Source organism: Apodemus sylvaticus, chromosome 1 (genome assembly GCF_947179515.1).
Source record: "Apodemus sylvaticus chromosome 1, mApoSyl1.1, whole genome shotgun sequence".
NCBI classification, from domain to species: domain Eukaryota; kingdom Metazoa; phylum Chordata; class Mammalia; order Rodentia; family Muridae; genus Apodemus; species Apodemus sylvaticus.
The window spans coordinates 106,059,506-106,073,698 of NC_067472.1; the positions used below are offsets into that span (position 1 = coordinate 106,059,506).

At 46.0% G+C, this 14,193-nt stretch overlaps 1 protein-coding gene across 1 annotated transcript in view; it reads right to left on the minus strand.

The window, feature by feature from the left end:
* The window catches only part of Xrra1 (X-ray radiation resistance associated 1), a 64,402-nt gene that overhangs the window by 39,560 nt on the left and 10,649 nt on the right, over positions 1–14,193 (minus strand). The window contains exons 4-6 of the mRNA XM_052157722.1: positions 11,036–11,211; positions 5,456–5,527; positions 4,402–4,474 (exon numbers count right to left, since the gene is read on the minus strand). Coding sequence (XP_052013682.1) covers positions 4,402–4,474; positions 5,456–5,527; positions 11,036–11,211 — 321 coding nt within the window. The remainder of the gene's footprint in view (positions 1–4,401; positions 4,475–5,455; positions 5,528–11,035; positions 11,212–14,193) is intronic.

The window sequence follows — 14,193 nt, forward strand, 5'->3', positions numbered from 1 at the left end:
TTTGTTTTGTTTTTCCTCTTCCCAATCCAGGGACCAACCTAGCGGCCTTTCACATGCTAGGCAAACTCTCTACCACTGAGCCCCACTCCTAGATAACCTCTATTATTTCTGATTAGAGATGCTAACACGCCCATCCCAAATAGTCAAATATCATAGGGAAAAATGTTCCTTTAATCCCAACATTCAGTGTCAACTGTTTAAAATTTCATATATTTATCTAATATTTTCTCTCATGTATGTATTGAAATAGAGTCTTCTTCTTATAAAAACAAATACATGCTGTACAGTGGATTTTCTCCTTTAACAGTATGACTTGAAGATTATTCCACGTTAAATTTGTCCAATATCTTAGTTACCTTTCTAGTATAGACATGCACTAGCTTATCCTGTTAGTAGTATTTAACCTATGTGGGAAGGGGATAATAAAAAACTCCTTGCATGACAACTGGATCTTAGATTCACTTTCTAGGCCAGTTTCCCTGGTAACCTGAAGCACATGCTATGGTAACTGTGTTACTAGGCAACTATCACTTGTGGTAAAAATGATTGCAGACTGGTAAACTGTGTCTGGAAAGTATGAATTATAAATACCCAAAGGGGGTACTTCTCTTTAAATGGTGACTCTTATAATCAGACATGACCTTCACAGGATTTGCTGTGATACAGATGGGATGGCACATTGGTTCCTGTGTTATTTCCAAACAAGGGCGATTCCTGCATTTACTCAATGAGTTTCTGTCCAGCACCCAGGGTGACTCTTGGCTAGTGGACAGCCCTGCAAGATATCCAACCATGGGGACTCCACTGTAGGACTCTGGAAGCTGTACAACAGGGGCGTGGTGTAGAATCACTCAGAACCATCTAAGTGAACCTGGTGTACTATGTAGCCTATGAGAGCTTGAGGGTTGGGATGCTCAGTAGAGTAAGAGACTGACTGGGGAATCCCCTTGTGTAAGTCTCTTTCTGTAGATGTCTTCCTAGAAACGGAACTACTGAAGGCAGTGACTATCTCAACCTTTTAAATATTTATTTATTTATTTATATTTATTTATTTATTTGTTTATTATGTGTTCCTGTGTGGTATTATGTGCAGTGAGTATGTGTAGAAGCTGTTGGAAGCTAGAAGAGGTCACTGGATGCTCTGGGACTGGAGTCATAGGTGGCTGTGAGTGGCCCCCATGGGTGCTGGAAATTGAACCCTGGTCCTTCGCAAGAGCAACAAATGCTCTAACAGCTGAGCCAGCTCTCCAGCCCAGTCTTAAATTTTAAGAGACATTACCAAATTTCCTCCAGAGTCACACTGCCTCCCCAGGGCTGGCTGTGGCTAGTGTTTCTCATACTTGCCAGTATTCTATGGAATGAAACTGTCTTGGTGCTGTTTTCTTCCTTAGTGAGGCTGAGCGTCTGTCACAGGCCCTTTGGCTGGTTTATACCAAGGCATTCCTAGCAGACTACACTTCCTTCTAAGGCAGGGATCTCATTAGATATTTTGATAGAGGCTCCCCTACAACTCATTGAGACAAACCCATCGGCATCCCCTTCCAGAACTGTCTCTGGCTATTCCCCCCACCCCACCCCCTGCCACACCCCGCCGACTCATCCGTTTCCTTCTAACCTCACAGGTTGCCAAGCCCCGTGATTCCGGTCTCTTCCCAGATCACTCTCTCAAACCCCTTCACTCCCCATCTCAAGCTTCATTCCCCTCCTCACTGAGCCTCCCTGTTTAAAAGCTTTCCACACCTCTTCTGTCTGGAGGACTCAGCTCAACTCTCACAGCCCTTGATGATCAAGTCCTTGCCAGTGTGTCTTCCTGACCAGTCAGTACCATTCCACAGCTGCCCCCCAACCCAAAGCACCAATTCCTGAGTCCGTTTCTTATTAGTGTGTATGTGTGGGCTCACACATGCAGGTGTCAGAGTGTGTGTGTGTGGGTGCACACATGCAGGTGTCAGGGTGTGTGTGTATGTGTGTGCACACATGCAGGTGTCAGAGTGTGTGTATGTGGGTGCACACATGCAGGTGTCGGAGTATGTGTGTGGGGTGCACACATGCAGGTGTCAGAGTGTGTGTGTATGTGGGGTGCACACATGCACGTGTCAGAGTGTGTGTGTGTGTGTGTGGTGCACACATGCAGGTGTCAGAGTGTGTGTGTGTGTGCACACATGCAGGTGTCAGAGTGTGTGTGTGGGGGATGCACACATGCAGGTGTCAAAGTATGTGTGGGGGGTGCACACATGCAGGTGTCAGAGTGTGTGTGTGTGGGTGCACACATGCAAGTGTCAGGGTGTGTGTGTATGTGTGTGCACACATGCAGGTGTCAGAGTGTGTGTGTGTGTGGGTGCACACATGCAGGTGTCAGAGTGTGTGTGTGGGGTGCACACATGCAGGTGTCAGAGTGTGTGTGTGTATGTGTGTGTGCACACATGCAGGTGTCAGAGTATGTGGGTGGGGTGCACACATGTAAGTGTCAGAGTGTGTGTGTGTGTATGTGCGCACATGCAGGTGTCAGAGTGTATGTGTGTGTGTGTGTGTGCACACATGAAGGTGTCAAGAGTGTGTGTGTGTGTGTGCACACATGCAGGTGTCAGAGTGTGTGTGTGCACACATGAAGGTGTCAAGAGTGTGTGTGTTGGGGGGTGCACACATGCAGGTGTCAGAGTGTGTATGTGTGTGTGTGTACACATGCAGGTGTCAGAGTGTGTGTGTGTGTGCACACATGAAGGTGTCAAGAGCGTGTGTGTTGGGGTGTGCACACATGCAGGTATCAGAGTTTGTGTGTGTGTGTGCACACAGGCAGGTGTCAGTGTGTGTGTGTGTGTGTGTGTGCACATGCAGGTGTCAGTGTGTGTATGTGTGTGTGTGTACACATGCAGGTGTCAGAGTGTGTATGTGTGTGTGTGTACACATGCAGGTGTCAGAGTGTGTGTGTGTGTGCACACATGAAGGTGTCAAGAGCGTTTGTGTTGGGGTGTGCACACATGCAGGTATCAGAGTTTGTGTGTGTGTGTGCACACAGGCAGGTGTCAGTGTGTGTGTGTGTGTGCACATGCAGGTGTCAGTGTGTGTAGTATGTGTGCGCACATGCAGGTGCCAGAGTGTGTGTGTGTGTGTGTGCGCGCGCACATGAAGGTGTCAGAGTGTGTGTGTTGGGGGTGCACACATGCAGGTGTCAGAGTTTGTGTGTGTGTGTGAACACATGCAGGTGTCAGTGTGTGTGTGTGTGTGCACACATGCAGGTGTCAGTGTGTGTGTGTGTGTGCGCGCACATGCAGGTGTCAGAGTGTGTGTGTGTGTGCGCGCACATGCAGGTGTCAGAGTTTGTGTGTGTGTGTGTGCGCACATGCAGGTGTCAGAGTGTGTGTGTGTGTGTGTGCGCACATGCAGGTGTCAGAGTGTGTGTGTGTGTGGGTGCACACATGCAGGTGTCAGAGTGTGTGTGTGTGTGGGTGCACACATGCAGGTGTCAGAGTGTGTGTGTGTGTGCGCGCACATGCAGGTGTCAGAGTGTGTGTGTGTGTGTGCGCGCACATGCAGGTGTCAGAGTTTGTGTGTGTGTGTGCGCGCGCATGCAGGTGTCAGAGTGTGTGTGTGTGTGTGTGTGCACATGCGGGTGTCAGAGTGTGTGTGTGTGCGCGCACATGCAGGTGTCAGAGTTTGTGTGTGTGTGTGTGCGCACATGCAGGTGTCAGAGTGTGTGTGTGTGTGTGTGCGCACATGCAGGTGTCAGAGTGTGTGTGTGTGTGTGTGTGTGCACACATGCAGGTGTCAGTGTGTGTGTGTGTGGGTGCACACATGCAGGTGTCAGAGGACAGTTTTTTCAGGAGATGGTTCCCTTCTTCCGTATGAGTCTCAGGGATCAAATTCAGGTCACCAAGCTTGGCAGCAGGTGTTTGAGGCCACTCAACCATCCTGCTGGCCCAGCGTATTTATTTTTCAATCCTGCCTTAGGTGTTCTTTCCTAGGCTCCCTGACTCGCTGGACTGGGTTAAAGTCCCTCTGGTATGCTTGCCTGATGTCTCCTTATATGTACCCTACTTTTGGTCTGAGTCTGAGCCCATCTTTCCTACCAATCATAAGCTCTCAGGAGCAGCAAGTGGGCGCCCTTCTCTCTAAAGGCCACATAGTCCCAGCACCAGCAGGGGTCACTGTACATCTGCTGAATTACTAAGGCCTTTTCTCTCACTAGAGTTTGCAAGGTGGCCGCCTTCCTGGCTGGAGCAGAGGAGCTTCACCTGACAGGAAAACCCTTGGTGAGTGACAGCACAGCACCAGAGTTGAGATCTGTGATCTCTCCAGAGCGATCTCCTGGCCACAAGAGGCTGATCCCAGGTGGACAGACAGACAAATCCTACCACAAGTGCTTTGCAGGCCAGAGGGGACAGTTAAGATGAGAAAGCTCACCTAGAGGCAGCAGGTTTTCAGAGGCATTGATATAAATCACAGACGTAAAATGTTTGAAGTCCTTTTCCTTTGCCTGTCAGAAAGCATTCCAGAGAAACACAGGATTAGATCCTTGCCTGGCAGCAGCCTACAGAAACACCAGAGCAGCTGCCAAGAGGACAAACGCCTAAAAGGGACTATGAGACATTCTTAGCGCAAGAGCAGCCACGTGGGCAGGGCTGTGGGGCCTCTTCTGTTTTCTTCTGCCTTGAAATACTTCAAACACACACTGAGTGATACTTTGAAGATGTAGCCACCGTGACCCAGTTAATGACCTGAGTCTGAACTGTCTAAATTTGAAAAAAAACTATTAGAAGATGTATGACCTCTATTACCACACCCTCCACGGTCCTCAAACCTGACACCTTATCCCTGATCATGTTTATATATATATATAACATACACACCAATGTTTATACCCATCAATTATACATAGGGTTATTTACATGCTTTAAAACTTTATATTCATATTATGGTATTAATGTGTCTTTTTACTTGAGAGTATGGCTTTGAGATTTATGTGGCATGTGTATAGCTCTTTGGAGATTAATATGTGTCGATACACATAGGTCTAATTTGTCCATTTGAATTTCTTGCTTGAGAAAATGACAATTTATCCTCTTCTGCTGTGTGTTCATGTAGACTGTTTCAAAAGGTCCATCCTTATAAACAAGGCGCTACACACATTCCTTTACATCTGTCCTCATCGTAGGAGTTTCTATATCCTTACCATACTGTTAGCTCATGTGATGGGAACTCCACGCAAGGAGTTAGTCTCTACCTATGCCCTAGTGTCAAGAACAGATTCTTCAGGTGAATTTTTCTAATTCACAGAATACCAAATTCATAGCAAGGTTTGTGTATGAATACTGTTTCCACCCTGCTTGCCCACCTCTTCTCCCTCTTTCTATATAACTAATTTCTGGTTCCCGGGACTGTGGAGGAGCTGTACACAAACCAAAGCATCCAGGTGCCCTGACATCTGGTTCTGTCACGCCTTTGATGCTGGCCTCACCTTGGAGAACTTCATGCCACTCACATTGATAGTGCAAAGGTCTGATGGCTTTCTGGCAGAGTGGTGCTTCAGCTGGAACACAAGACACAGAGTTGGTCCCCAAGGTCCCCATAGGATGCAATTAGTTCAGTGTTTTCTCCCTGGGCACTCTCATAGACTTGCTATTTGTTTGCTTGTGCATTCATTCACTCATTCATTCATTCACCAAGTATTAACTGAGCACTTCTTTGGGCATGAACCATACTGACTATATTTACAAACTTTTGTTCAACCCAAATTGAATCCCCCTTTAATGTAAGTAGTGTTTTCTTAATACTTATTAGTTGTGTTAAAGGGTTTAGCTCCCTCTTCCAGTATTACTTTAGTTAAGGAGTTTAGTTGACCCTTTTCATGAGGTTAAGAGATGAAAGGCACCTTGTCTGAGGCTAGAACATGATGGATCTATGATTTGGATCCAATCTGCAATCATTAAACTATGCATTTTTTTGCCTGCTGTGTGTCACTATACATAATGGGAAAGTTAGGATCACATATCAGCTTCAGAATATCTCCTAGTTCAGTGCTGCAGAATTCCTTGTCCCATCTATCATGGTCTGTCCCATATGGTGCCTACTATGAAGAGACTCTAACCAGGCTCAGGGAAGCCAGTGGGGAAGCAGCAGATGCCTTCCATACTTTCTCAGAGTGACCACTGAGTGGGAAGGCAAATAGCAAGTACTTAGAAATGCAATGATTATTTTAAAGGAGAAATTAAGATCCAGTGGGATGTAGAAACAGGAGGTCCCAGCCTGTCTTACAAGGAGGAAACATTTCCTTGGGGTGTGATTTTTCCAGCTGAGAGCTAAGCTATAGGTGATGAACTTATGAAGTGAGCAGGGAGTGCGAAGGCCTCTGAGGCAGGAGAGGGCAAGGTGTTTTTAGAGGGGGAGTTCTGAGACCATGCAGATCCACACTGGCTCTGAACAAGGGATTAAATAGGGGACAACAGCAGTTTCATAAGGATCAGCACGTCTGACCTATTTAGAAAGGGTAAGAAGACAGAAAAGACCAATGTGCCAGATACTGTAATGACCTTTCCAATAAACACTAGTCTACATTGTCCCTATTAGAGTAGGCTAAGGTCTTTGACCATCCTTAAAGTGGATCCCCAAGAATGAGTCTTAACCCATCACAGCCAACTTTCAAGGCCTCAACCCTCCACCCAACAACTGGTCAGGCCAATGAGATGTTGGTTGCAGAGAGTTGGGGTGGGTTCCCAGCTTAAGGATGCCTGTTCTTCTAAAGACAGACACAGTAACAATGATGACCTCTTTTCTACCTCTGGATGTTGTCCTCTTTCTCTGTGTGTGTGATGACCAGAATTGATGCCACCATTTTGGAATGATGTCAAGAGTCAGCCCAAGAGAACAAGACAGCATGCTGAGAATGAGAGCAGAAAGGTGAAAGGTGGCTGAGCCTTGGGGGCGTTGGCTACACAACCTTTATGTAATGCATCCCAAACTCGGCTTCTGCATGAAATAGAAGCAGTCTAGATTTATTGTGTTTTGTTGTTGTTGTTGTTGTTGTTGTTGTTGTTATCAACAGCAGTGGCGGCAGTATGTGGGGATATGTGCACACAAGCACATGGCATGTCATACATGTGAAGGTTAATGGACAGTTTTGGGGAGTTGGTTCTCTTCTTCCAACTTCCCTCCTGGGGATCAAACTTAGATTGCCAGGCTTTATACAGCAAGAGCTTTTACACACTGAGCCATCTCAATGACCTTAAAGGAAAGCATTCTAATGGGTATGAACTAATCAAGAGTTACATGGTTAGCCCAAGAGGAGATGATGGTGACCTGGTTCAGAGTTTAGCAGAAGAGGTGAAAGGATGTAGGTGTGATGACTGTTTAATAGAAGTTCCAGGACTTGGTAATGTGGGAGTATCAAGAGAAGGCAAGAGGCAAGTGTAAACTATAACCCCTGGTGACTAGCTTGGTGACTGCCTAGTGGCAACAGAGAAGTAATATTACCCAAAATGATGCATTTGGGGATGTGGAGTTAATGGTGTATGTGCGGAAGTACTATCTGAGCTGCCAGTGAACTGAGAGGCAGCATAGAGATCCCATTGCTCTGAAAAGCATTCTCACTGTTTCCTTTACCCAAAGCAGCAGCAGGTAACAAACCATGTCGGTTACTATGGGAACTCACATGGAGTCAGTCAACCCCCCCCCACACACACACACATACACTCAACTGCTGGAAATGCTTAAAATTTAATTTTTATATATCTGGGTGTTTGTCTATATGTATGTCCATGTATCGCTGTGTGCTTGATACCTGTTGTGGTGGTTTGAATATGCTTGACCCATAAGGAGTGGCACTATTAGGTGTGGGTGGCCTTGTTGGAGGAAGTGTGTCACTGTTGTGGTGGGCTTTGAGACCCTTCTCCTAGATGCCTCAGAACAAGATGTAGAACTCTCAGCTCCTTCCCCAGCACCATGTCTGCCTGCCTGCTGCCATGCCTCCTGCCATGATGATAATGGACAGAACCTCAGAAGCAGTAAGCCCGCTTCAATTAAATATTATCCTTTATAAGCGTTAACTTTCACATGGTGCCTCTTTACAGCAATGGAAACCCAGACTAAGACACCTGCAGATGTTAGAAGAGGGTTTCAGATCCCCCTGGAGCTGGAGTTGCAGATGTCCGGAACTTCCATGTGGGTGCTGGGAATTGAGCCTGAGTACTCTGGAAGAATAACTACTGTTCTAATCCCTGAGATATCTCTCCAGCCCTCAAGTCCCTCATTTAAAATAGTGAAGTATTTAAAAAAAACCCTATGTATCTCCTCCTATATACTTCCAATCATCTCTGGATTATTGATAATACCCAATACATGTTACTATGTATGTAGTGGAATAACGTGTAAACATTGTTATGCCATATGTTTAGGGACTAGGAATACAGGAGTATGCACCTGTGTAGTGCGCACCTTTGCTTTGTTTTTCAAACATTTCTGTATGTGGCTGTTGGAATCTGAGGGTGAGGAATAGTGGATATGCAGGGTGAGTTGTATTTGGAATGAGAGGACAAAAGAATACAGTGGAGTGACATGTGGAGTGGCACGGTCTGCCCCACCTCAGTACCGATGTCTCCAACCTCTGTACCCCCAGTGAGGAGCAGTCCTAACAGAGGAACAAATCCCACAGGCTCTGCAGAAAGCTTGGGAAGAAAGCTTTCAGTGAGGTGAGGTGGACCAGGCACATTTTCTTGTGACCTCTGACACATGTCTTGAGACTTAGCAGCAGAATGTGGGAATGATCAAGGCTGCCAGAGTTCCTCTCAGGGAACAAGGAGAGCCCACGCTGCCCATTAGTATTAATTTACAAAATTCATCTTTCTCTGCAAAGCTACTGAAGCATTGCATAGAACAGATGTGAGTCTGCCTGGCTGGTCTCCAACCCACCATCCCAGGTCTCTTCAGAGAGACTGCCTTAGGCCTGGAGTCCTCAGGCTTCCAGACAGATGCTAAAACCAAAGGACAAAGGCTGTTGGAAAGCAGGACCACCCTGGTCTCACCAAGCTCTGGAGAAGTCACCACAGAGCAGAGCATGGCACGGCACACAGGTATCTCTTGCTCTTCCTCAGCACTGGCTTAGGGTCCTCAGTTTACCCTTTATTTCTGAAACACTCTTGCCTTTCCAACTGACACTTATGTAAGTCAGAAAAGTCAGAAAAGACTTTTCACTTTGTAAAATTTCTTTTTTTTTCTCTTAAAGCCAGGGTCTCTATGGCCACTTGATCCTTGACAAAGAGGCTGAAAACATCCAATGGAAAAAAGATAGCCTTTTTAACAAATGGTGCTGGCTCAACTGGAGGTCAGCATGCAAAAGAATGCGAATTGATCCATCCTTGTCTCCTTGTACTAAGCTCAAATCCAAATGGATCAAGGACCTCCACATAAAGCCAGACACTCTGAAGCTAATAGAAAAGAAACTGGGGAAGACCCTTGAGGACATCGGTACAAGGAGAAAGTTTCTGAACAGAACACCAATAGCGTATGCTCTAAGAGCAAGAATTGACAAATGGGACCTCATAAGGTTACAGAGTTTCTGTAAGGCAAAGGACACCATCAAGAGGACAGATCGGCAACCAACAAATTGGGAAAAGATCTTCACCAACCCTACATCAGATAGAGGGCTAATATCCAATATATATAAAGAACTCAAGAAGTTAGACTCCAGAAAACCGAACAACCCTATTAAAAAATGGGGTACAGAGTTAAACAAAGAATTCTCACCTGAAGAACTTTGGATGGCAGAGAAGCATCTTAAAAAATGCTCAACTTCATTAGTCATTAGGGAAATGCAAATCAAAACAACCCTAAGATTTCATCTTACACCAGTCAGAATGGCTAAGATTAAAAATTCAGGAGACAGCAGGTGTTGGAGAGGGTGTGGAGAAAGAGGAACACTCCTCCACTGCTGGTGGGGTTGCAAATTGGTACAACCACTCTGGAAATCAGTCTGGCGGTTCCTCCGAAAACTGGGCACCTCACTTCCAGAAGATCCTGCTATATCACTCCTGGGCATATATCCAGAGGATTCCCCACCATGTAATAAGGATACATGCTCTACTATGTTCATAGCAGTCCTATTTATAATTGCCAGATGCTGGAAAGAACCCAGGTATCCCTCAACAGAAGAGTGGATGCAAAAAATGTGGTATATCTACACAATGGAGTACTATTCAGCCATTAGAAACAATGAATTCATGAAATTCTTAGGCAAATGGATGGAGCTAGAGAACATCATACTAAGTGAGGTAACCCAGACTCAAAAGGTGAATCATGGTATGCACTCACTAATAAGTGGTTATTAACCTAGAAAACTGGAATACCCAAAACATAATCCACACATCAAATGAGATACAAGAAGAAAGGAGGAGTGGCCCCTGGTTCTGGAAAGACTCAGTGAAACAGTATTTGGCAAAACCAGAACGGGGAAGTGGGAAGGGGTGGGAGGGAGGACAGGGGAAGAGAAGGGGGCTTACGGGACTATCGGGGAGTGGGGGGGCTAGAAAAGGGGAAATCATTTGAAATGTAAATAAATTATATCGAATAAAAAAAAAAGCCAGGGTCTCACTAAGTAGGTTCACAGAGATCCACTGCCTCTGCCTCCCAGAATACAGAAATTAAGGGAATATGCCACCCTGTCTGGCCATTTTATATAATATAAAGGTACAGGTTTTAGAGTCAGAAGCTCAGGGTTTTAATCTTGGTCTGGCTGTTCACTGGCTGTATGTGGGGCCTCTTTTCCATGTCTACCAGTGGCAACAATACAGTAAGGATGATAATCTGGGGCCTGTCCTGCAGGGTGTGTGAAGCCTTCACGTGTTAAAGGACATTTCCAGGGTTATTTCATCATCAGCCACAATGACTTTGCCACCATCTCTCTCACAGCCTGAAGTCGGGTAGGAGTAGTAGTACCTGGGCAAGATCAGTCTTTGCCCCAGTCAGACAAAGTAGGGGAATCCTCCTTCCTCCCTTCCCCTTCCCAGAGATAATGCTGTCAGCCATTCAGGAACGTGTTTACTCTCACCAGAAAAGACCGGTCCAAGATATGTCCAAGAGTGTCTGTCTGGCTATCCTTCCGAGATATTTTCTTCAACCCAGTATCAAAAGAAACCTTCTTCTGGTTTTCCTGACCTTCGGTGGATGCCTTAGCTACACCTTTCTTCATGCTGCCTTTCCGAGCCACTATCCAGTGTCCCCGGCCTGTGGGGAAGATGGGGACAGTGAGTAGAGCCAAACTCCTCTGAAGCCAAGGGTACGAATACAGAATATTTATCTCTAATGCTAAACCCCCAATAGTTCCTGAGTACTGACACTACAACTACTGCTAAAGTGTGTCTGTGCACACGTCTCATTAAGAGCCTCTACGCTCAGCGAGGGCCATGCCACAGATGAAATGGCTTACGATGACAAGGGAGGACTGGCTGCCCGGTGCCTTCCTCAGCTCCAAATGTGCGCCTCCCAAGGGCACTGCTTGTTTCGGAGTCAGAATCAGATTCTTCCTGTTATGTGATGTCCTCTCTGATCCCTGTCAGCATGGAGGATTAATCTCTCAGTGCTAGGACCCGGCCCTACCACTGGTCATCCCCTGGGTAAGGACTCTGTGACCTCAATTCCATACGTCAGCACAAGGAATAATATGACACCCAGGGGTGTAACTCAGTTGGCCAAGCGTTTGCCGAGCACACATGGAAACCTCAGTTCACACCCCCCAAACTCCCACTATATAAAACTTGGTATAGAGGAGCACACCTGTAATCTCAATACTCAGAAAGTGGAACTATGAGGACCTGAGGTCATCCTTGGCTACACATCAAGTTTGAGGTCAGCCTGGGTTACATGGAACCCTATCTTAAAAAAAAAAAAAGAGAGAGAGAGATTATGACATTCATAGTAAATCCATTTAAATATCATGATGTTATCTTCTACATTAGCAATTAATGTACCCGTGGCGTTAACTAATCTTCATATTATTTATTTACTCATTTGTTGTTCACGTTCCCTGCCCTCTGGAACAGAAACTCTAACAGCGGGGGCCTCATCTGACGAACTCATCTTCGTGTCCGCATGGCCTGCAGAGAGCTCGCCACTGTGACTACTGCTAAGCGAATGACACAGTGACCCCACATCATTATCTGCTTAGATGTCTGTGGACATCTTAGATGTGCTGAGAGCTGGGGTCAGGGCAATGAACGTGACAGGAGCCCTGACCCCTAACAGTTCAATAATATCTGAGGTAGTGTGGAAGCCCAGAGAACCTACCAGCATGGGACAGTTCCACTAGGCTGAAGCAATTCCAGCTCAGTAGATGGATGAGCATTGACACTGAGGCCGTCTAGGCAGAGGGAAGAGCAAGTTCCCGACGCGTTTGAGAGCAGGAGGGCACATGGCAGACGAAGCAGGGGATGGTGCAGCTTTTAGCAGAGAGGAGGATTGAGGGAGGATTGCTTTGTTTTGTTTTTCTTTATAATTTTTCATTTTGAGATAATTTTAGTCTTCCAGAAAAGTTGCAAAAACAGTCAAATTGCCACATAGCCTTCACCCTGCTCCCCTAATGTTCTATTCTTGCCTTTATAACAGCCATAGAATTACTACTGAACCCGAGCAATTAGCACTGATGCGACATCAGCTACTGATGTCAGCCCTCCTGGGAAATCTGCCCACTTCCTGACTAGTGTCCCCACCTTGTCCCAGGATCTCACATCACATTCAGCTGGCATGGTTCCTTAGTCTGCTCCAACTGGAGAGACGGCCCTCCATCCCGCTCTCTCCTTCTGCAGGCTTGGCACTGGTGAAGAGCACTTGTCAGTTAAATACTAAAATATCCAGAGTAAGACAGCCACCTGAGCGAACTTGTCTGATGCTCTCCCGGGACTAGACTGAGGCTTTGCACTTGGTGAACCACAACGAGGGGGCAAGCCGTGCCTTGCCCTGTGCCTCGCCCCATGCCTCGCCCCGTGCCTCGCCCCGTGCCTTGCCTCATATCAGAGAACTTGCTCCACATTGTTTCTGGTAGTGGTGCCTTGTTTTTTGAAACAGGTTCTCACTATACAGTCCAGGCTGGCCTCAAACTGACAAGTCTCTTGCCCCAGCAAGAGTGCTGGGGTTATAGGAGTAAGCTATTATACAACACATTGATGCTACAATGCTTGTTCTATGTGTGTGGTATAGATATAGAAAGAGATAGACATAGAGATATAGACACAGAGATATACATAAACCCCAGAAATCTTCCTGTCTTTGTTCCCAGTTCTGGGGTGACAGGCATATATGGCCATGCTCAGCTTTTACAGGGGTGCTGGGGATGGGTCCTCTTGCTTGCTGCAAGTTGTCTTCCCTACAGAGCCACCGCCCCAGCCCTACAATGATAATTTCGATCACTCATTTCATTCAGAGTTGGGGCTTCCTGATTTCACTACTGAGAAGCTTCTATTTATTTTTTACCTTTGTTAGTAATAACTATAACTATAAAGTTGTTCAAATGTCTTATTTCTCATACTTCTGTCCATTTTTTTTTCTGCCTCCCAAATTGTTGTTGTGTCAGCCTCACTGGGTTATAATATGCAATTGTTCAAGCACTGTGTTGCTGCAACACTATTTTGTAGTTTTAATTAGTATCTATAATGAGGTGATGTTAGTGGGAGAGGTACTTGATAACATAGGTGACTCTACCTCACTCTATCAGCTGAAAATTAGAGGGACAAAACGTGAGATTTCCTAGAGGAATGAAGAAGCCCCGCTTCAAGACTACAGTAGGGGAGGGGAGGCATGGGGTGTACATATTTAAGCACAGCACTCCAGAGTCAGAGGCAGGTGAATCCCTGTGAGTTCAAGGTCAGCTTGTCTACATAAGTTCTAGGACAGCCAGGGTTACCCAGAGATACTCAGTTGAGAGAAAGAGAGAGAGAGAGAGAGAGAGAGAGAGAGAGAGAGAGAGAGAGAGAGAGAGAGAGAGAGAGAGAGAGAGAGAGAGAGAGATTTGGGCTGGGATATAGCTCAGTGGTAGAACTTACCCAATTTATACAAAGCACAGGGTTTCATCCTTACCATCAGGAAACAAAATACACAAATGTCTACTTCAGATTAGCTCTCTGCAGGGTCACCCAAGCCTCTACAATCACATAAGTCAATTCCTATTCTGTCAACCCCTATCTATCTATCTATCTATCTATCTATCTATCTATC